Source organism: Pelobates fuscus, chromosome 3 (genome assembly GCF_036172605.1).
Source record: "Pelobates fuscus isolate aPelFus1 chromosome 3, aPelFus1.pri, whole genome shotgun sequence".
NCBI lineage: Eukaryota > Metazoa > Chordata > Amphibia > Anura > Pelobatidae > Pelobates > Pelobates fuscus.
In genome coordinates, this window is record NC_086319.1 from 378,243,438 (window position 1) to 378,268,445 (window position 25,008).

The window sequence follows — 25,008 nt, forward strand, 5'->3', positions numbered from 1 at the left end:
TTCGGCTCATCAGATCAGTACTGCCGGTTCCTGTGATGCCTCTATACCTCCTCTAGCATTTATCTAGATGCAAACTGATTTAGGTAGATAGTCAGGTATCTTGGTATCACTTGGTATCACTAGACAGGTGCCCTTGAAGGCACAGACTAAGGGATAGTTTAGCCTGAGCCTTGTTGGACACGAGGCACCTGCACTCTATATTCAACAGAATCAGTATAGCTAGATCTTCCTTGTTGACAGGTGCCGTTGAAGGCACAGACTAGCTTGTTTATGGGTTTTTTCTCGCTGGCTCTATCACTACTACTGTTTAGCCAGTGAGACGAGACAACTCCGTTTTGGTAGACAGGTGCCTTTGAAGGCACAGATAGGTGTATTTCTACCCTGAACCCTGGAGGACATTAGGCACCTGCTGTACATATTATATCATATAGATTTTATGCTCTATAGAGACATTACAGCTAGACTTGACTTTGACAGGTGCCCCTGCAAGTACAGACTAGTTTGCCTGTTTTCTCTCGCTGGGACTCCATCACTATTACTATCCATCTAACTATTTCGTTAACAAATATAGATTTTGGCTTAACTAGAGGGATTAAGTGATCATAACCATCCAGAGACATTATTAAATCTCTCTCCCCTCTAGCCAGACAACATTATCGGATCGTATCTCCATGTTAGTACGCCTAGTTTCACGGCACTAGCAGGCAGACCTATTTTGAGTGCTTCTAACCATCACTCCCCTCTATATTATACTGAGCGAACCCCAACCATAAGGGACTACTCGGTCTCAGAAGGCATTCCCTTGGAATCATGGCTACACTATAGATCTGCAGTTTGGAGTCTATAGTACGGTGTTTTACTATATCTGGGTGTGAGACTTAGACAATTGTATCATTCAGGGAATTCCCAGTGGAGATTCTAACAACACAAAATAGATCCATTTTTGTTGTATCAATTTCTCCGATACATTTCTGGAACATCACTCCAATACTATTCCATTTATACTGCACTAATCTGGCTACTGCGTATCTTGTTTTCCAGGCACACAGAGCCTTTTGCAGTTATTCTATCTGGGCTGCACTCCTGTACCCTGGAGTTTTGTCTCCACCCATCCTGTATCTGTTCATATGTTCTTCACTTGGCTACCCTATTGTAAATTATCCCTACTTTTGTCTATTTAGTTTATTTAGAGCACACTACCACACCACTGTATTCAAGTGTGGCAAGTGCACCATGTGTACATTCCTCTGTTTTTGAGTCTCCTAATAAAGTATCTTATAGATTTTTTTTTAACCTTAGTTTTTCCTTCTTATAACCACTCTGGGTCAGATTTTCTATCGTTCTAACATTGTTTACCCTAAGGTAATTTGCACTGCCCCAGGAAGCACCTCTAGTAGCCATCTGAGGAGTGGCCAGTGGAGTTATCCCTAGGTTGTAATGTAAACACTGCATTTTCTCTGAAAAATCTGTGTTTACTGCAAAAAGCCTGAAGGGAATGATTCTACTCACCAAAACAAATGTATTTATAAAATATTTTACCAGGAAGGGGGCGTGACCACGGACCGCATGTAAACGGTCGCATAAGCCGTGAGCTCCGCTGAGCCGTGGGTCCTACAGCGTGAAAATACAGCGATCGGGCCGCTCCTCACAGCCACCCACAACGACTATTATACCCTGAACACCATGGCTTCAAAATCTGCCAAAAAACTGAAGCAAAGAACGTGCAGCCTGCTACTCCCGCACAGATCCAAGATGGCGGCGGCGGAACTCGATCGCCTGCATGGGACTCTGATGCTGGTGAGAGTCAAAGCAGCTTTCCCTCCACTGTCACTGCCCCAGCCACAGATGTCACTGCCCCAGCCACAGATGCCTCCATTAGTTCCATGCTGGATACTCTTAGGGCAGACCTCCGCTCAGACTTTTACAAATTAGCAGCAGACATAAGAGCTGACATACAAGCACTGGGGGACAGGACAGCACACCTAGAGGAGCGGACAGAGGGATTGCAAGAAGCCCACAATGTCCTTGCAGAAGCCCATACTGCACTAAAGAATAAGGTATCCTACTTAGAAGGAAAATAGCTGACAATGAAGACCGGGATAGAAGAAATAATATTAGAATCCGCGGCATATCTGAAAACATTAAACCGCAAGAACTTGTGCAATACGTGCAGACGCTATTTCAAGTTATACTCCCCACACTAACGAAGGAGGACCTTCGCCTTGACAGAACGCACAGGCTTCCCAAACCAAGGTATTTGCCTGCAACTACGCCACGAGATGTCATTACCAGAGTACATTACTTCACAGTAAAAGACCAGATAATGCAAACATCTAGACTCAACGCAGAATTGCCAGGCGACTATGCAGGCATCAAGCTCTTCATCGACCACCATGTCCAAACGACGGTCATTTGCTCCCACAACAGCAGCACTACGCAACGCCAATATTCTGTATAAATGGGGATTTCCTACCAAGCTAATTGTTAAAAGAAACGGAGTGGACCGGGTGTCAGGGTTTCTTTGCTGTTTTAAACAGCAACCCTTTTCTGTTTCAGTGATTGAGTTTCAGTTGCAATTACTATCAGCTCCTTCTGCTTGTTGCCACGGTTACTCACCTGTGAGTAGTAATCAACCCTGCTGCTAATCAGTTCTGCCTATTTAAGCAGCTAAGCCCAGAACCTCCTTGCCCTTGCGTGGTTTCCTGTTTCCCAGAAGTCTCCTTGTTCCTGTGTTTCCTGTTTGCTCCTGGTTCCTGACTCCGGCCTTGTTCCTGACTCCGCTGCTCTCCGTGCTCCTGATCCTGGCTTGTCTGACTACCCGCTCTGGTGACTGACCCCTGCTTGATTCCTGGACTTTGCTTTTGTTTATTATTTGTTATTTATTAATAAAGGTGTGTTTGCATCTACTTCTGTCTCTGTCTGGTTCCTGGTCCCTGACATTACGCAAGGGCCATGAATACAGATGGTACAGGCAAGACACCTATACCTAACCTGCTTACCCAGTGGGACCAGCAGAACCACCATTTGGACCAGTATGCCCATCTGGATCCAGTACCCGGCCAGCCTGTGATTGCGGCCGCCTCTGCCTCACTTCCTGTTCTAGCACCGATTGTAGCCTCCAAACCTGTAGCGGCTAGAGAAATGACTGGGTCTGTCCCGCTCCCTCAGTATTTTGGGGGCAACCCAGCTCAGTGCAGAGAATTTATAAATCAAGTTAAAGGATACCTTAAAATCCTGCCCCAGGCATTTCCTACAGACAGTGACAAAGTTCACTTCATGATTTCTTTGCTGTCTGGAAAGGCCCTAGCTTGGGCAAAACCTCTCTGGGAGGCAGAGAGGCCTATTATTTACAATTACCCTGAATTTGTTGCGTCCTTTAAAAGGGTTTTTGATATTCCAGCTCGCTCCACCCCTACTGCCGAACTACTCATGCCTAATGCTCAGGGCACAAAAACTATTGTCGAGTATGCCAGTGAATTCCGTACCATGGCAGCAGAGGGTGACTGGAACAACGAGACTCTCGTGGCTGCCTTTGCACAGGGTCTCTCCGATGTGTTTAAAAATGAGATTGCAGCCAGAGAGTTACCTAAAGATCTCGAGGAACTGATCTCATTTGTCACCCTCATTGACATCAGACTCCGAGAGAGATCCTCATCCAGGGAGCGCCGGCGGAGGCCTCCTGTATATTTGGCACCAAGCTTTTCTTGCCCACCCAAACCTCCCTCACCTCCTATGCCTCCTGGGCCTGAGTCCTCTGTCTGTGTGGAGCCAAGGCGGTTAGGCTTCTCATGCCTCTCGGTCGAGGAGAGAGCCTTTAGGAGGAGGGAGGGCCTGTGCCTATACTGCGGACACCACGGTAGCATGTTAAAGTTTTGCCCGATCCGTCCGGCAAAGGGTCCGCACCCAAGATACTGTCAGGGGCAGATCTTGGGTGGTCTTTCTGCAGACCCAGAGATATGTGTGGGCAAACCCTTGGTGCCTATTATCCTATCCTGGCCTGATTCATCCATTGAGACCCGGGCATTTCTTGATTCTGGGGCCGCAGGCTTGTTTATAGATTGTGCATTTGCAGCAAAGCACTCTATACCCTTACAGTCTCGCAACTTCCCACTAGCCTTCGAAGCCATCGATGGCAGACCAATACAGCCAACCCACGTGACCCAAGAAACCGTGCCCATATCTCTGGCTGTAGGGGCTCTACATCATGAGACGATCCAATTCCAGGTCATTTCCTCTCCATATTACCAGGTTGTTTTGGGATACCCTTGGTTACAGAAGCATAACCCCACAATTGATTGGCGCAAAGCTGAGATATTATCATGGTCCCAGCAATGCACATTGTCCTGTCTCCAAAAACCGGTCAAAGTTTTGGGCGCATGTTCTTCCTCTTCCTTACCCGCTGAGTACCAAGAATTCCAAGATGTATTTGACAAGGGTCAAGCCAGCGTTCTGCCACCACACCGTCCGTATGACTGTGGTATCGAACTCCAACCGGGTACCAATCCTCCCCGGGGCCGGATTTACCCACTGTCTGTAGCAGAGAATCGAGCCATGGAGGAGTATGTTACCGATGCACTGTCTAAGGGTTTTATTCGGAAGTCATCTTCTCCTGCCGGGGCCGGCTTTTTCTTTGTAAAGAAAAAAGATGGCGAGTTGAGACCCTGTATCGACTATACGGGTCTCAATCGCATTACTATTAAGAATGCCTACCCCATTCCATTAATCACGGAGTTATTTGACCGCCTCAAGGGAGCAACGGTCTTCACCAAACTTGATCTGAGAGGGGCATATAATCTCGTCCGGATAAAAGAGGACCACGAATGGAAAACCGCATTTAACACCAGGAGTGGCCATTACGAATACCTAGTAATGCCCTTTGGTCTTTGCAATGCTCCGGCGGTTTTCCAAGAATTTATAAATGACGTCCTGCGAGATATGCTGCAGCAATGCGTGGTGGTTTATCTTGATGATATTCTGATCCATTCCACATCTCTCGAGAACCATCACGCAGACGTTTCTCGTGTTCTACAGAGACTTAGAGAGAATAATCTGTTCTGCAAATTGGAGAAATGTGAGTTTCACTGCAAACAGGTCACATTCTTGGGATATGTTATCTCAGATGCTGGATTCTCTATGGATCCGGAGAAACTTTCGGCTGTACTAAAATGGCCTCGACCTACGGGTCTTCGCTCTATACAACGTTTTCTGGGCTTCGCCAATTATTATCGGAAGTTCATACGCAACTTTTCTTCCTTGGTTAAACCTCTCACGGACATGACCAGGAGAGATGCTGATCCACAGCATTGGTCACAGGAAGCCATTACTGCCTTTGAGTCTCTCAAAGTCGCCTTTGCTGCTGCTCCTATACTGGCACACCCTAACCCTGCCTTACCATTCATTCTTGAGGTCGATGCGTCTGAGACAGGAGTGGGCGCCCTCCTGTCTCAACGTCCTAACCCAGAGAGCTCCAGGCATCCGTGCGGGTATTTCTCGAGGAAATTGAACCCGGCGGAATGCAATTACCAGATTGGTGATAGAGAACTTCTAGCCATAATTTTAGCTCTCAAAGAATGGAGGCACCTTCTTGAGGGTACTTCAGTGCCAATCCTCATACTCACAGACCACAAGAATCTAACATATCTTTCGGAAGCTAAGCGACTTTCCCCCCGGCAAGCTAGATGGGCTCTCTTCCTATCAAGATTCAATTATGTGGTTTCTTACTTGCCTGGTACAAAAAACATTCAGGCTGATGCCTTGTCTCGACAGTTCTCCCCTCCATCTAGAGAGGAGATAACCCCTACTCCTGTGATTCCTCCAGACCATATACTGGCAACCATCCGTACTAACCTCACCTCACCCCTAGGCGAGGAGATTCTGGCTGCACAAAGTAATGCTCCTCCAGAGAAACCTAATGGCCGTTGTTTTGTACCTATTAACCTCCGTACGAAACTATTGAGTACATACCACGACCCCAAAGCAGCTGGACATCCAGGCAAAAACCAGTTAATCTGGTCCGTATCCCGGCAATTTTGGTGGCCTGGTCTCCGTTCGGATGTCACCGCTTTTGTAGCTGCCTGTCCTGTGTGCGCTCAAAATAAAACCCCACGACGCCCTCCAGTGGGTCTCCTGCAAACCATACCTAATGGTGAACGACCCTGGACCCACTTGTCCATGGATTTTATCGTAGATCTTCCGGTCTCCCGTGGCAATACAGTCGTTCTCATGGTTGTTGACCGATTCTCGAAGATGTCGCATTGCATTCCCTTGAAAAAACTACCAACTTCCCAGGAACTTGCAACAATTTTTGGTCGGGAGATCTTTCGTTTGCATGGGTTACCCAAAGTGATAGTCTCAGATAGGGGTAGCCAGTTCGTGTCCAGATTTTGGAGAGCTTTTTGTAAGCAAATGGGAATTCAGCTTTTCTTCTCCTCGGCCTACCACCCGCAATCCAATGGTGCAGCGGAACGAGCTAACCAAACACTGGAACAGTTTCTGCGTTGCTACATTTCTGACCACCAGAACAACTGGTCTGATCTGCTACCCTGGGCGGAGTTTGCCCACAATAGTGCGATTAATGCCTCCTCCCGGCTATCCCCATTCCTGGCAAACTATGGGTTTCAACCGTCCATGTTGCCTGATACGTTCTTGCCACAGGAGATACCGGCATTGGAGGAACATCTCAGGGAACTCCGTTCCACTTGGGTGCAGGTCCAGAGTTCTTTGCAACGCGCAATGCAGAACTACAAACTCCAGGCCGACCGCAGACGCCTTCCTGCACCTACCTATCAGGTCGGAGAGAGGGTCTGGCTGTCTTCCCGCAACCTACGCCTCCGTGTTCCCTCACAAAAACTGGCACCCCGATACGTTGGGCCATTTCGTATACTTCGAAGGGTTAACCCTGTAGCTTACGCACTTGACCTTCCTGCTAACATGCGCATCTCAAATGTTTTCCATGTTTCCCTCTTGAAACCATTGGTTTGTAATCGCTACACCACCTCAGTGCCACGTCCACGTCCTGTTCTGATTGACAATCATGAGGAATATGAAATACGCAGCATCATTGACTCACGGGTCTTCAGAGGACAGATCCAATACTTGGTGCACTGGAAAGGATACGGTCCAGAGGAACGCTCCTGGGTTCCTGCCTCTGATGTCCATGCACCATCCCTCCTTCGTTCATATCACGCCCGCTTCCCCATGAAGCCCGGACCCACCAACAGAGATGGGGGGAGTCGTTGAGGGGGAGGTACTGTCAGGGTTTCTTTGCTGTTTTAAACAGCAACCCTTTTCTGTTTCAGTGATTGAGTTTCAGTTGCAATTACTATCAGCTCCTTCTGCTTGTTGCCACGGTTACTCACCTGTGAGTAGTAATCAACCCTGCTGCTAATCAGTTCTGCCTATTTAAGCAGCTAAGCCCAGAACCTCCTTGCCCTTGCGTGGTTTCCTGTTTGCTCCTGGTTCCTGACTCTGGCCTTGTTCCTGACTCCGCTGCTCTCCGTGCTCCTGATCCTGGCTTGTCTGACTACCCGCTCTGGTGACTGACCCCTGCTTGATTCCTGGACTTTGCTTTTGTTTATTATTTCTTATTTATTAATAAAGGTGTGTTTGCATCTACTTCTGTCTCTGTCTGGTTCCTGGTCCCTGACACCGGGCTATCATGTCGCTGGAAGAAGGCCTGGAAGACTGGAATATCTCAACTCCGGTGATAATTAAATCGCAGGCAAGACCTACCACCGCCACGCAAAATGGCAAGAGATTGGCAGCAGGTTCCATGGAACAGAGCATCGCCACCAGACCGCAGAGATCCCGCTATTTAAATCCTCACAGACTGTGCGCCCAGACACGTAACATATAAAACGTGTTTAATATTATATTGCAAAGACTGCAGTTGTTTATGGTTGAATGTTATATTCCTATATATTATGTTTTAACGTGCTTACAATATAAAATGGCGGCCAAGAGTAAAAGGCCCATAGCCGGCGCTGAGTCACCGCTCACTGCTGTGCTGCGACTCATATTTCAAAGCATACCTATACAGCTTACCTATAATTGCCTTTACTTGTGTTATAACAGACGAATAAATACACATTGGTTATTATATCCAACATTTCTCTACCACCTACCCCCGCGCTAGGCTTACAGAGTAGGCCAACATATATCCGTCTGCATACCCTTGCAATAGGCCCTAAAGGCTAACGGATTTTTGTACATAGTTCTTCCCCTCCCCCACCCCCACCGACCTGCCCAAACGGGAACGACCTACCATAACACCGAAAACACCCACAACTACTACAACACCCCCACCCGAGACTGAACTTGAGTGGTTGCCATATACTATATCGCAGTTTTTTCAACCAACATGCCCCTCAAGTTCCTATCACTCAATACGAAAGGTTTAAACTCACCCAATAAACGCAGGCTGGCACTTCAGGAGGCCAAGAGACATGGAGCCCACATAGCTTTCTTCCAGGAAACCCACTTCAAATGGGGTGCAAAACCCAGATTTGACTCTCCCTGGTTCCCACTATCCTATCATACGTGTTTCCACAAAAAAAAAAGAGAGGTGTCTCAATACTGATCAGTAAGAATGTTGTCTTTGAGTTAATACGTAAGATAGGTGACAAAAAAGGGAGATATCTTTTATTACAATGTCGCATCAACAATCAGCCGTTTACCCTAATGAATGTTCATGGTCCTAATGTAAATCAACCAGTGTTTATAGCTAATGTGTTTTCTCTTCTATCGTTGCATAGCTTTGGGGAGGTAATTCTTGGAGGCGACACGAACTTCCTTCTCGATATCAACATGGACTCCTCTGCCACAAAAACGGTAACCACGACAACAATGAAACAAAGACATACTCAAACATCCAACATTTGTCGTACACTGCAGGCACGTAACTTTGTAGACCCCTGGAGAATACACCACCCAGCGGAAATAGATTACACGTGCTATACCGCTGCACATAACAGCTATTCTAGAATTGACAGATTACTACTTAAAAGTACGTCCCTAGAGAAAGTGGTTGGTACGGAAATAGGCGTCATTTCCTGGTCAGACCACGCCCCTATCACGATGTCTATATCTGAGCGATTCCCCAAGGGGGATAAAATCCCTTGGCGATTAAATGAATCTCTGCTAAACGACCCTGTCATAGTGTCCCACATTACAACGGACCTCCAAAATTACTTTACTGACAATGTACGCCCAGACACGTCACCAGACTACCTCTGGCTTGCACATAAAGCAGTAATAAGGGGCAGCTTCATAAAGCATGCCAGTCAAGCCAAGAAAGCACGCCAGGCCACGTACACTGAAATCATTTCAGAAATTACTTCCTTAACCCATAGGAACAAAAGATCACCGTAACCGACCACGCAGACCGCTCTACTACAAGCCCACACCAAACTACGAAATTTTGAATTAGCTAAAACCACATATTTACTACAAAAACACAAACACAATTACTTCGCATCTGGAAACAGAGCAGGAGCTAAATTGGCTTCCCAGCTCAAACAAAGATCACCCGCCTCCAGGATTGTCTTCCTAAACAAACCTAACGGTCAGAAAATCATTGATCCGAAGCAAATTGTAAATGCATTCTCGGACTATTATCATAACCTGTATAATCTCAAAGACGACGACGAGACAAAGGTTCCTACGCTCTCAGACATTGACAATTTTTTAGATCGTATACACCTTCCAACTCTATCGCCCGATAACATACACCAACTAACCCAACCACTATCCATAGAGGAAATATCCAAAGCCATAGCTGACTTGCCACTGCACAAGTCTCCAGGGCCAGATGGTCTCCCCAACAGATACTACAAAGTCTTCTCACGGATATTGACCCCTCATCTATTAACTTTGTACCAACATAGTGTCCAGACTGGTACGCTCCCCTCGGAACTACTGCTAGCTCACATTTCCACACTGCCCAAGCCGGGCAAGCCCCCCACCGCTTGCAAAAACCTTAGACCTATCTCCCTCTTAAATGGGGATGCCAAGCTCGACGCAAAAATTCTAAGCAGTAGACTCACACCCGTGGTAGGTAAATTAATCCACAATGACCAAACGGGGTTTGTCAAGGGTCGTCAGGGCTCGGACAATACCCGTAAAGTCCTCAACATTTTAGCGACACTAGAGAGGGGGTCGGGCGGGGGCCTCCTCATGGCACTGGATGCGGAGAAGGCCTTCGACCGACTCAATTGGGCATACATGCTACGGGTGTTGAAAAAATGTGGCTTCCCTGACAACCTCACCAAAGGCATTATGGCATTATACACGACCCCGGCAGCTAAAGTGGCCCATGGTGGTTACATCTCCGACCCCTTCCAAATATCCAACGGAACGATACAGGGGTGTCCCTTGTCGCCCTTACTCTACATTCTATCTCTCGAACCCCTTGCACAAAAAATAAGGAACGATCCCAACATACAAGGCATGACTATCTTAGGACGCGAATACAAACTAGCATTGTTCGCACATGATATTCTATTAACACTAGGGGACCCGCATTCTTCACTACCGCACCTGATGGAGGCCCTACGGGAGTTTGGAGATGTATCACACTATCGCCTAAACCAGGACAAAACGCAAGCACTACCCATAAAACTCCCCCCTCACATTACATCCTCCCTGAAGGAGCAATATGTGTTCGATTGGAGGTCATCTGCACTCACTTACCTAGGTGTTAAGATTGCACCTTCCATAGCCGAAGTGCAGAAACTAAATTACCTCACTCTGCCACAACAGTGCAAAAAAGACACACACACAAATGGTCGCAGACACATATTTCTTGGCTGGGCAGAGTAAATGCATTCAAAATGATGATTCTACCTAAACTGCTTTACATTTTCAGAATGCTCCCCATTTGCATCCCACAAACACTTCTAAAAACACTCCAGGCTATCTGTAATGCTTTCATTTGGGGTAAAAAAAAAAAACACGTATAGCCAGATCGATTCTATATAGACACACGAAACAAGGTGGTGTGGGGTTGCCCAACATAGGCCTCTACTACAAAGCCTCTGCATTGGCCACAGGGATACTATTGCACACCGAGGAGGGCACCACACAGTGGGTGGACATGGAAAAAGCCCAATTCAAGGACAACCAGGCACTGGCATACCTCTGGACACCAAACACCTTTAGGACAGCGCAGCCACACCTCCTACCCACCACGAAACTCACTATCCAATTCTGGACAGCATACTTGGAGACTATAGGGAGAAAACACTCATTCCAGGATAGGGCCCCTCTGATGGGCTTCAGATCCATTTCACCAGACATACGCCTTAAGAGCTGGGAGCGGGTAGGAAAAACGCACATATACCAATTACTCCATCCCAGAGGGGTTATACCATTTCCAGAAATGCAACAGAAATGGGATCTACCCAACAACGCTATTTTCACGTACTTACAAATTAAAGGGCTCATCTCAGCGCATGTACATAACAAACACTAACCCCGACAGCATCACACCACCAGCAATGGCAATATTAGACCGATGTTGGAAGCACCCAACAAAACCAAAAACGATCTCCTTGTGCTACACAGCGTGGGGGAACGCGACACCCAACAACACACCACACTGTAAAACACTATGGGAAAAAGACTGTGCCATTGCCCTCACAGATGAGGAATGGATACAAGCACTGAATGATTTATCTAAATGGACAAAATGCTACTCGCATATAGAAGCACATAAAAAACTACTATATAGGTGGTATTTAACCCCCCACAAACTCCACAAAAATTTACCCGACCACCCCCCGCTTTGCTGGAGATGTTGGGAAGCAGTCGGTACATTACTACACATCTGGTGGACGTGCCCCAAAATCAAACCCTTATGGAATGAAGTGCGCAATACACTACACGCCCTCAAGCTCCCTGACGCACAAAACACCCCTGAAACGTACCTGTTGCTGAGATTCCCCCAAATATACACATATTCGCACAGACAACAAAGTGCCATCACAATCCTGGCTGCCCGCAACCTAATAGCCTTACACTGGAAGTCAGCAAAGTGCCCTACCAAAACCCAGTTGTGGGACAAAATACAGCAATCCTACATTCACGAAAAAATGTCTACACCTAATACCAATTCTGCACAAATGTTCAACACCACTTGGTCCCCGTGGGTAAAAATGTACAACCAGCAGCTAGCTGGGAAGGAGCATAGTCAATACTCAAAAAATTGAACTTCCAGGCCTGTATATAGACCTAAGACCAATGTTAAGATAGCTCTATGTATGTAAACCTTCTTTGTGAGAATGTTCACTGCTTTATACTACCTTGGTAAACCGAACCCCCCCCTGTACCCTGACCCTAATGTTTCACATGATTACCCAGAGGATGTTATGTTACCATCCATGTATTGTTCTTGAAATGTATCATAACTTGTTTATGTACTTTTGCTTCAAATCCAAATAAAAAGTATATTGGAAAAAAAAAATATTTTACCAGGAAGGATACATTGAGATTTCTCTAGTTTTCAAGTATGTCCTGGGTCCACAAAACATTGCATTGATACAATAGGGTACAATAAAATACAAAAACAATATTAATACACAATATATACAAAATTTAACATAGAACAGGTAGGAAATGTATAATCAACCATGACACATGCATTCTGTTTTGAGGTATGTGGAGAGGGATCTCTTAAAGGACTTTAGGCTTAGGGAAGATTTTAAAGTGTGCGGGAGGTCGTTCCATAATTGTGGAGCTCTGTAGGAAAAGGAGGCAAACAAAATAAAGTGCTGGTACTGGATCGGAGGTTATAGGAGGTGGAAACAGCCAGGGAGAGCATTCTGCTCAGGTAGGACGGGAGCTTCCCAGAAAAGCTCTTAAACACAATACAATAAGATGTAGTTGTTCTGGTGACTATAATGTCCCTATAAATTCAGATACAAAATGCACAAGGTATAACACTAAAACAGCATTTAACAAGGGAGTATAAACCGTACTGTAATAAGAGGACTATAGGTATAAATAGTCTTAGCAGCCTTATGTGAAAAGGAATTATTCTGTATTTTGAGTGTCAATGAGAACAGTGATCTCACTGAGTGCGGACACTGGAATTGGTTTTGTTTGTTTTTCTTGCTTTATCTATATGTGTTATTTAGGAAGCATAAAGGCTTTTTTTTTATTTCCATCAGCCGTTTTAAAGGGTTACTCCAATTCTTCTTTTCATTCTCAGTTTTTCACTGCGCGCAACATAACCTCTATGTATAGTTGCAGTGATTTATAAAGGGATTTATAGACAAGTGATTTACAAACATATTCAGTGACATTTATCCCCAAAATGATTTATAAAAACATCTACCACACATCCCACAATTTACGTGCAGCCACACTCCTAATACTTTTACATACATACATTTATTTACACAGACACATATTCACGTATATATACATCAACACTTCTTTACAGAACGCAATCCAAAAATATCTTTATGCAGGCACTGTTTACATAAAAACTGTCATGCATAGTGTACGTGCATTTGTGGTAGTGAGTAGCGTTAAATTCTGGCTAGTAGGTCAAGTATTGACATTTTGAGCCCTGAAGTCACGGTTGGGCAACAGAGTCGTTTTAAGAGACACCATGTGCTGATGGGCACAGATATGGATTTAAAAAGAACACTCACCGCTGTCCTAGTTGGGAAAACACAATCGAACATGTCACAACCCAGCGCCACGCACACCACAAGGTCAGTGGCATATCTGTGAAGCAGAAACAAGTTAATCTTAAGGAGGGTCGTGGGAGACGGGGGAAGAAAGGATACGGTAAGCACAAAGACATGATTTTTGGGGGGCAAGTAGATTGAGCTGGGTAAGGGATAAGAAAAGGAATCAAAGATCAAAACAAGGAATGGAAGAGTAGAGAGGCAGACATCGGAAAACAAGAATATGGAAAAACCAAGCAAAGGTTTTGTAGGGATGAAGAGCACTGCCAGACTCTACAACAGAGTGCAAAATGCAGCGATGTATGCAGGAATAGAACCATGGGACTACTGTCAAGGGAGGAGTCAGAGCTCCACTAGACCTAGTGCAGTATCTGTAATAAAGCAAAGTATTGAGAGTGTGCGAGCAATGGGGGAGGGGGGCTGGGAGCAGCTTCTGTAATACAGAGATGAATGGAAAGCACCATAGAAATTCCACATTATGGTACGTCATCTACTAAACACAGCATTATGTGATGAAGCGAGAGATAATACCGCAGAATTTTGTGTTTGAGTAACAGAAAGAGGCTTCTTACCCTACCCCCATCAGATAACGAGGCTTGTCACGGGGCAAGTGATCTGTGCTCAGGGTCACCATCCTCCAAAAGTGGTCTTTCTCCTCTCCTCCGCTCAGGCCTCCAATAGCAAAGCCCGGGACATCCCGTTTGGTCATTTCTAGAGAGAAGAAAAAAAACAGATTGTTTCTTGCAGCCAATAATACACAACTGTGACACCAGACATAACAAAAACACACACACAGCACTGGCATGCCACTGTAAGTGGGGATAGAGACGCTAGTATTAGAGCCAACCCTATGCTAGTCTGTTAGGCCACCCATTGTACAGCGCTGCGGAATTTGTTGGGGCTTTATAAATAATAACCACCATCCATTTACATATCCTAAAGAATTTTGCTCTTTTGTACTCTTTGTTGTATTGGGATCGTTAAACTACATTGAACAGCACTAGATAGCTATACATTTTAAACCAGTTTTCACCAATTACAGAACAGACACAGATGAGGATTGTAAAAAAACTACTTATTCCAAACATGTAACACAAGCACAAACAACAGGCCTTTACATGCAGCAAACAGTGCAGGGAAACGCAACGTACACTCTTGTTGTGGCATTGCCCTAAAGCTCCCCACTTTGGAGCAATATTACCAATTTACTGATATGCTATCTTAACTGATCCCAATAGAATCTTGGGCTTTCCTCCTCTTTAGAACCATTATAGATTTTACCCAAGCTGAAAAGAAACAGTCAGATTAGCTTTAGTTGTGAATGTCAGCTGATCTCTCTCAGCTAATGATTGAATTGACATTAGCCAGATCGGAACTCTTTTTCTGGGCTAGCTAATGACGCCCCAGTGACATTGCCGGAAGTGGAAATACGCCTCCAGAAGCAAAGGAGTTAAGCGATTTGAAGCGCCTGCAGTCTGTATGTACAGCATTTAATTTGAAATGGTCATGGTGGAGAAATCCTTAAAATGCATACAATGACATTTATACATTGTGCTAGCAGAATTGTTAGAAACGTACTGGATATTAAACCTACACACCTGACCCTCATGGCTAGGGTCTACATATGCTGAGAACGGAGTGAAAGGAGAGAGCAGGAAAATCCTCCTACAGACTGATCCCATGTTCTCCAGCACAGCAGCTATAGTGTAGTTGCACCGTAATTGTTGCAATTATTCCTACAGCGAGCACATTTCACACTTTGCTAAAGGGATACAGGATCTGGTTGACAGAAGTCACTATATTCAGACACCCATGTTTTGGCAATGAAACCAGTGTATTGGATTGATGTTGGAGGTACGTGCTCCTTCATTGGTTTATCCATGGACTCTGCTTGACGGCGGTACAGTCTGTGCTGGCCCGGAGGTAAAGGAACACTATAGCATCAGGAATACAAATGTGTTTTCCTGACACTATAGGGATAAATAGATGTTTTAACCCCCCTGGCCTCTCCTTATCTCTGGTTAAAAAGGAGATTTACTCACCTTCTTCCAGCAGCGTACGGCAGGGCTTTACAAATTTGCTTAGAATCTAGGAGCCAGCTGGAAAGGTTAGGAGCCAGAGAAATCAACCCCACAAATAAAATTCTTAACGGGACACTATAGTCACCAGAACCAATACAGCTTAATGTAATTGTTCTAAAGTCTATATCCTGTCCCTGAATGCTTTGCAATGTAAACACTGACTTTTCAGACAAAAGGCAGTGTTTACATTGCTGCCTGGTGACAACTCTAGCGACAGTCACTGAGACGCGTCACACTGTGCAGTATCTACGTTAATTGGTTCAATGCATCTCTATGAGAAGTTTATTGGCACAGTGGCATTTTGCTGTGCCTGCGCAATAGCTTCCAAATGTTTTCCTATGGGGAAGCACTGGATTTGCTGAGATCGTCAAGATTGATGATCTCAGCCATGAAGGTGGGGCCAGCCGTGGCGTCACCAACACGGCGTGAGGAAAATGGTAAGTAAAAACAGCTTTCTCATGTGATTGGAGGGAACACACACACACATACAGACACACACACACACACAGACATACAGACACACACACACACACAAAAGGCAGTGTTTACATTGCTGCCTGGTGACACCTCTAGCGACACTCTCTGAGACGGCCTCAAGAGGTGCACAGACAAACACACTCACAAATATTTACTTTTTATATTTTAATGTAAATTCACCTAGTCCATGCACGGTTTAGTGAGCCGGGGGCCGGAGTGATGTCATAACCCGGCTCCTGGCATCACTACAAGGTGCGCGAGGGGGCAGAGCAGGGAGATTACAGCTCCCTCCCTCACCACTGCAATAAGTCATCCTCCCCTGCAGGGACTGACTATACTCACCAGAACAAATACAGTAAGCTGTAGGTGTTCTGGTGACTACAGTGTACCTTGAGTACTTTACAATAATTGAACAACAAACTACGCAATTTATCACTAAGATCACTGATATACTAATTGCATAAATATACTATAGCTTAAAGTGAGCCTGCCATGACATGAAGGAGTTAAACTATCATACAGGGAAGAAAAGCCTGATTTGAGAAGCTATTATTTTAGAAAAGTTTTGTGCGTTTCCAAATCAGCAAATACTTTTGAGAACAATGGATTATCTTACAAACAAAAAATCAAACATTTCTGATTAGCTGACATTTTCCATTGGAAAGAGACACATCTCATAACAGAGAATTTTCTCTTTGCTCTTTTTGTGAAGAGATAAGAAAGAAAAAAATTCAAACTGTGACAGGCACAAAGAAAATGTTAATATTTATTGGTGTCTGTAGATAAACCTCAATTCATCACCTAGTCTACTCTAACCTGCAAAAAGTCATTCTACATTAATATATTCTATATCAGGGAAGCTCACATTTTCAGCTGAATTTTCTTTGAAGTTTTTTATTTTTTTTATTTGCCTTTATATAGTCCTTCCCCCCCACCACCCCCTTTTTTTTTTTTTTTCTTAAATTCTGAGAAATCGAAAAGGGAAACAGAATACCCACGCACTCCAGGTCCTCTTGGGCTTGTAAATTTAAAAAAAAAAAAAAAAAACGTATTCAGTAAACAATGGGTTGGGATGAGTTGACCACAGAGTTGCAACACAACAAACTCGCCAATGAATTAAAATAAAATAAAAACACTATCCAATGGCGATTAAAAAAATTTTTTTTTGCAACTTATCTATAAAGGTTTCCTTTATTGGAAACAGTGCATTCAATCGTCCTAACAGACTTAGCACTCAATGCAAAATGAGATAAAGCACAGGCCAATATAATTGCCTGTATGCATTAGAAAAATAAGCTAGAGGTTCGGCACATATACACTTATTTATTAATGGACAAAACATGCAACAGAAGAAGCGTGGTACATGATACATGGAGGCGTGGGATTTTCAAATACTGATCAATGTTTGTGCAGGGTTATTTACTAAAGAATTCAAAATCAATTTCAAACTGGAAGCTCAGCTGACTTAGAGAACTTTTCCAGTTCTGCTATTTTGGCTTTAATGTGAAACAGACATGACTTACCTTGCTCTCCGTTCTCCCACTACGATCTAATTAAAGAGATGCTTGTTGAATTCAGTAATACCCACCTCCAGTCTCACCTGCACTCCTCCTGCAGCTTTCGCTGATTAGCCCTGCTTGAGGACCCTTCCTCAAACAGGGGAAACCTCTTCCATGACGCCGACACGCTGGCTTCGTTGCCAGCTTGCTGACGTCTGAACGGAGTGACTTCAAGTCTCTCTGTTCTTATAACCCCTAGCCGGCGCGGTTCGCTTTGCACGGTGTTTGTTTTGGGTAGAGAGCAGAGGGACATCCTGTGTCTAAATTCCTCGGCATTGAGCGTCTGCCGAGAAACAGAGTCAGATGGGAGAAAACCTTGTTTAAAAATATATAAATGTATCTATACATGATATTATATTTTAATTTTCTATACACGATAGATACTTAAAATTGGGATAAATCTGAGTTTATAATGCTGTACTTTAGTTTGGTAAAAGGAGGCATACCAGTGTGTAGCAGCTACACAAAACAAATTAATATTTTGGAACACTAAAAGCTCCTTATTCACAATTTACTGCCCCAAACAGTGATGTCAATCGAGCAGGGACACAGAGAAGTTGTTCATGCTGGGTGCTTGTACATTTTATGCATCACCCAGGCAAAACATTGCACCATCTGCTCCTGCCTTATTGCAAACAACAGTAACTGTCAGAGTAATTCTAACTGCAGAGAGGTATCTGATCAATTACCCGCTCCAGTTTAGATCAGCAAATTCTCACTATCAGGCTACGAAACGCATGTTAAACTGCGAAAAAGCCGGGTTCTGTACTCAAGGACAGAAATTTGGAGTCGATTGTGGCAACCAAATTGTAATCTTATTCCATCAGAATTTACGCCAAAAAATATAAATACGAAGAGTGTATGTAAACACTTACAAGGTTCCAGCTTATACAGTACTTCCTCAGAGAGTGAAAATACATGAACAAACAATAGTTTTTCTTTCCTGGCTAATCATGGCAGCATCACTCGTGGGTAGCTCCTACCCCAGCCAACACAGGACAGGAATGATAAACACATTAATCAGACTATTAGGTATCAAAGGTCCCTCCTCCCTTCATACCCTAGTCTTTTTTCCCGTCCTCAGGCGGACAAAAAGGAATATTTTTTTTTTTCTTTCTTAAACTATTGGGTGGTTTCTGGCCACCTTCCTGTGTTTCCGTGGGTATACCAAACGAAGTTCAGTCTCTCTTGGTTTGAATAACTCGGTTATCAGCCTGCACGGGCAGGACTACACTGAGTTAGGCTCAGGATAAGACCTGAACCAAGGAATATAAGAATTGGATCCATATCATTATATTGTTATGGAGAAAGGAGTTGGTGTGAGTACCTTAAAAATTTCCCGTGCAAAAATACCCCCTTCTTTGCATGTTTGGATAGTATCTCTAAGGGCAGCAGTTTTGGGTAAGACATATATATTCTTGAATTCATAGATTTGCTCCCATCTATGGGAACCAAAACCCCTTTTACTTCTACCTCCTTTATTTATGGTTCTGTTTGATAACTCTGGGCTTCTAACTTGCAATAAGGGGATTCCCTCCATCTATTGAATGCTGCAGAGTGAAGCATCAGGGGGGTTTTAATGAGTTATCACAGGCTATAGCCGAAGGCTTTAGGAGTACTACTGAGAAAAGACCATCCAGCAAAAAGGGGGCACCCTCAAGGCACTATAGTGTCAGGAAAACCGCTTTGTTTTCCTGACACTATAGTGATCCTTTAAAGTTATTAAATCCTCTAGGTTTTCAGGAAGGTCCATAGTAGCTATTTCATCCAATATAGCCTCTGACAACCCATTCAAGAAAACATCCACAAAGGCTTGGTTGTTCCAACCTACTTCAGATGCTAAGGATCTAAATTCCAGAGCATATTCTACTAGGGATCTGTTACCTTGCTTAAAGCGGAGGAGAGATCGGGCTGTATTTGCCTTTCTTCCAGGTGGATCAAAAGGTATGCCTGAAAGCCTCTACAAAAGCAACATAGTTGTACACTATCGGATTGTCGTTCTCCCAGAGAGGATGAGCCCAAGTCAAGGCTCTTTCCACTAGTAGAGTTATTATGAATCCCACCTTTGCTCTATCTGTGGGATACGAACGAGGCTGGAGTTCAAAGTGAATACGGATCTAGTTTAAAAATCCCCGGCAAGCCTCTGGTGCGCCACCATAACGTAATGGTGGTTTGACATGAGAAGAGGCACCCACTGTGGCCACCTCAAGTCCAGTGTTAAGAGGAGCCACGGAAGCATTACGACCTTCATCGGGTCCAGGATTAGACCTATTGATTAGGGTCTGTAAGGCAGTAGCTATTTGATCCATGCGATGATCCTTTTCCTCGAAACGGGTATCGTAAGGACCTACCTGGGTAGTTACACCTGCCGGATCCATATGGCCCTGTTGCAATGTCAGGAATGGCAAGGATCCTACATGCAGAGTGTAATAAAGATGTAACGTTACCGGACCTTAGAATGGTAGGGTTGGCCATTACAGAGAATAAACAGGTACGAGCCGAGGTCAGGGAAGCCAGAAATCAAGAATAACGAGGGTACACAAGCAGAGTCAAAAGGGTAATAGAAAGAAGGATAGTCAAACAAGCCAAAGTCAAAACCAGGAATAATTAAGCAAAGTACAATGCACTATTGGTACTAAAAAGAACCACAACAGGGCAATGAGACTAGTTCAGACGTTCCCTTTTATACAGTGTTCTTTAATTTGTAGCCACGCCCCAAAAATGGTCGAATTGGAACGTTCTGGTGGGTAGGGACGTCACCAGCGTCATGACGTAAGCGCGCACATGCCATGTCACAAAAATGGGCGGAGCTATCGCGGCCGGCACAAGAATCACTGGAAACAGTGAGAGAATGCCTGAACAGGTCCCCAGCCTCTCGCAAGAGGGCTTCATTGTGTGGCACATCCTGTGCCCACACAAAAGGTATGCTGACACATCCCAATCCAGAAATTCTGAATTTAGGAGCATGTCTTTTTAAAAAAAGAGATTGAAGAATATGGGTCTCTCTGAAGCAGCAATTAATACACTCTCAAAGTCTAGAGAAAAAAAAATCTACTTTTGCATGCTATCACAGCGTTTGGGATACATTCAACAACCGGGCATCTTCTAAAGCTACTGAATTTAACAACCCTACAAATTTGCAAGTTTTGGAATTTCTACAAGAAGGACTTGACAGGGGTCTTAGCCTTAGTACCTGAAAAGTACAATCTTTGGCTTTATCAGCTCTATGCAACATTTCATGGTCTTCGGACCCATTAATTGCAAGGTTCTTCAAGGCTGCTTTAAGGATCAGACCTCCCAAAAGGAATTGCTTTCCTCCGTGGGATCTGTCTCTGGTTTTGAACACCTTGACTGAAAGTCCATTTTCTTCTTTAGAAAGTATAAACTCTACCCTGATTACATATAAAACCTTATTTCTGGTCACTATAGCCTCAGTCAGACAAATCTCTGAAATTAAAGCCTTCTCTGCAGATGATTCCTGTACTCAGGTATACCATGATAGAGTATGTCTACGTACTAAGCAAGAGTTCTTCCCAAAAGTGGTCTCGGAATTTCATCTGACCCAAGAAGTGGTCCTATGGTAATTTTTTCCTAACCCAGAATCTGAAACAGAAGCAAGACTTCATAATCTGGATGTTCGAAAGTGCCTGGTTCGTTATTTCTAAATCCTACAGCAAGACTAACCGGCTATTTGTTCTTCCTTCTGGTACAAGAAAAGGTGAGGCAGCACCTGCTTCTACCTTAAAAAGATGGATTACTATAATCAGAGTGCCTACCATCACAAGAACTTACCTCCTCCAGACAAAATAAAAACTCATTCAACAAGAGCTCTGGCTACTTCGTGGGCTAATTGGGCAGAGGTACAATGCGAGGATATCTGTAGGGCAGCAACCTGGTCTTCTCCAGTGACCTTTATAAAACATTATAAACTGGATATGGCATCTTCTTCCACCTCCTTTGGCAGGGGTGTGTTGTCTTCAGTATCTTCTATCTATTGAAATTAAATTTGTTATGCTATTGTCAGGGTACCTGAGGTCTCTACCTCTAAGGGAGGTAGAGACTTGGTGGTGTATCCGTCCAGGCGAGCTGTTTCCTCCGTTCCTCGCGGTTCATCCAGTCACTTAAACACCGGCCGCGAGGAATCCACGTCCTTTTCTAGCAGGACGCTCAATACGTGACGTCATGACGCTAGCACGAGCAATCTGTCACTCAAGTGTCCGATATCCAATCGGTACTTGTCAGAGGCGTGATTTCCATCCAGAGCCAGGGTATTTAAGCTTACTCCTTACTTCAGCTCATTGCCCTGTCGTGGTTCTAGCTTGTCTAGTCACTCAGTGCTCTGGTATTCTAGTTTGCTCTATTGGTTTTGACTCGGCTCGTTGTACTACCCTGCTTCTCTGTTATCCCTTGACCCGGCTTGTCTCTCGCTTATCTGTCTTCTCGTTCCCTCGACCTCGGCTTGTCTCTGACTATTCTTTACTCTCGGTACGTTAGTCCGGCCATTCTAAGGCCCGGTATACGTACCTTTCCTCTCTTTGTACTCTGCGTGTTGGATCCCTGTCCCGATCCTGACAGCTATTGCAGAAACTAGTTTTTTTGAGTTTGTTTTTAATTCTCAACCCTTCTAATAATATTACTGCTTACCCAGTATTACCCATGAGTGATGCTGCCAGGATTAGCCAGGAATAGTGGAAATGTACTCAATACTTACCGTAATTTTCTTTTCCTGGCTATTCTTCATGGCAGCATCAGGTTCCCACCCTTTAATTTATCATTTGCTTTATAATTGGACTAGTGTATGAAGGGAGGACGGATCTTTTATACCCAATAGTCTGATTAATTAGTCTATTATTCCTGTCCTGTGTTGGCTGGGCGAGGAGCTACCCATGAGTGATGCTGCCACGAAGAATAGCCAGGAAAAGAAAATTACGGTAATTATTGAGTAAATTTTCCCTATTTTCCACGGTTTGCAAACATATTGACTACAATTATAAAAAGTATACTACAGGATGTGATCATCATGTAAGCCCAGGAGAGATAATGAAATTATTTTGATCTTAATCGTCTTTTTTCTATATATGTACAGATCTGTAAACGCTCTGTGTGTTGTTAGGATAGAAGAGAGTAAGCTTAGCTGCCAAGTTATTTTGACAGAGAACCCCACCCATATACAGGTGTCACAGGGCAACTGGAAGCCATCCCCAAATAGCCATAAACACAGTCACAGATTGTAACACTATGGATCATGAATGGTTAATAAATAGGACTGGGGCGGAGCCTGGCACTGAACTGGACCGGACGCCATTTCTCCCAGCTCCGAAAAACAAATATACAATCTAAGGGCTATCTCGATTACAAGCCACCATCCGACCCTGTAAACACCAGATACGGCCTAGGGACACCCCGCTGAACCCACAGATGCCCTTCCAGTACTCGCCGAAGCACCAAAAGGCAAAACGCAAAACCGGGGCCTACCACAAGCCCTCATACCGCGACCTCGAGTATCTCTGGGGCGGGGACGTTGAAGGAAACGCAGCGGAGCTGTGGCCGACACAAACAGCACCTGCCAACACGTCCATGGGGCGCAGAAACCAGAAACCCACACCCGGGAATGCACCAGAACAAAGGGACATCGGAGCTATGCTCCAGCGGCATACCTCAGCCAAGATGGCGGCCGCCGAACACCCACCTTCACCAGAATCTCCCCACACAGCTGCTCCTGCAACATCCCAGCTACAGAGAGTAAAAAATGGGTCGCAAGAGAATACTGAGAACGGGCAGCAGCTGAAATAGCCTGCCCTTCGGTCGGTCCCCGCTCAGTTCTCAAGCTGTTTTTTGCTCATCTTGTGCCATTACAGAGAGAACTTCTCTGAAACATATCAGACTGGTCCCACCCATACGGGCAGTCCAGATCCGAAATGCCAGCAAGTTCCCTCTGCACGAGAGACACAGCAACCCCAGACGATCGTTTCAGCCTTGTTAGGCATCATCAGTGAGGCATAGCTAATATCTCTCTAGGCACCGTGAGCAAGGGGTCCACGTCTGGATAAAAAAAAATAAACATCGCTGGGATGTATCGCCTACCGACGGCCGCCACCACCACCACTGCCACAGCATCAGGCGACGTCATACTCCGCTGCGCACTACCTCAAGACAAGGGGCAAATAATGACAGCGGTAAGGAACAAGACCCCGCTTACATTTAAGGACTCACAATTGTCCTTTTACCAGGACTTATCCAAAGCCACCTTGCAGTGGCGAAAATCCCTGAACCCTGTCACCACCCGATTACGGGCAGCAGGAGTGTCCTACAGGTGGGGACCCCCACGATCCCTCCTTGTCTCACACAAGGGGACTATACGAAAACTAACCACAGGGACTGATATCCCAGCGTTCCTCGCAGCTCTGGATATGCAGGAGGCGACGGCGGCCCCAGCGGACTCAAATCGCACCCACGGATGGGACCCATCCAATGTGATACCATTTGAGCCAAGATCTACAGCCGACAGCCCGCCGGACACCTGACTGGAAGGGACACTTCCAGCCCCGACCCAAACCCACTGGAATGACTCGCTCAACCAGCAGCCCTAGGCTGCACAGTTGCAGAATTGCAAAGTTTTACCGCTATGATTTTGTTCACTTGTTTTTACCGTTCTTTTTTGTATACTTTTGTTTATCAATGCAGAATCACCCACATGAAGCCGCGATCTTTGACCTGGGTCGCCCAGGAATAGGGAGATCAGGCTCACTATAACACAACGCCATCTAGTCCGGTTCTATACAGCCACACATACTCAGTCACCGAATCGTCAAACCCCTCCCCCCCGCTACCCCCTTGGTCAGGGGCAACACCTTCACCGAGAGGTTAGCCACGCACATAGGCAGTCATCTCCCCTCCCCCCCCCACCCCCTAAAACGAGGAGGGCAGCACTCAAACCACTGACACCCTAACACAGAAACCGCTAGATCTAACTCAAGGCCTGTACCTGGTCCCAAATCTGCTTTCACATAGAGTCAGGTCTATTAACGGTGGTTCCACCCCTCACTATCTGCTATAGCATGGTATACCTCTCTGTTCGCTACACTCATTTATAGCTGCCAGTCTATGTCATGATCTCAACTAATAAGCGATTACGTCTTGAACAAATGTCTATCGGTAGGTCTAGATTTCCTATCCACTGACAAGCTGTAAAGAGCT

At 45.0% G+C, this 25,008-nt stretch overlaps 1 protein-coding gene across 1 annotated transcript in view; it reads right to left on the bottom strand.

Moving 5' to 3' along the window:
- Positions 1-25,008, bottom strand: part of QTRT1 (queuine tRNA-ribosyltransferase catalytic subunit 1) — a 49,011-nt gene that overhangs the window by 8,348 nt on the left and 15,655 nt on the right. Inside the window, exons 6-7 of the mRNA XM_063445938.1 lie at positions 14,267-14,405; positions 13,656-13,731 (exon numbers count right to left, since the gene is read on the bottom strand). Of these exons, the coding sequence (XP_063302008.1) occupies positions 13,656-13,731; positions 14,267-14,405 (215 nt within the window). The remainder of the gene's footprint in view (positions 1-13,655; positions 13,732-14,266; positions 14,406-25,008) is intronic.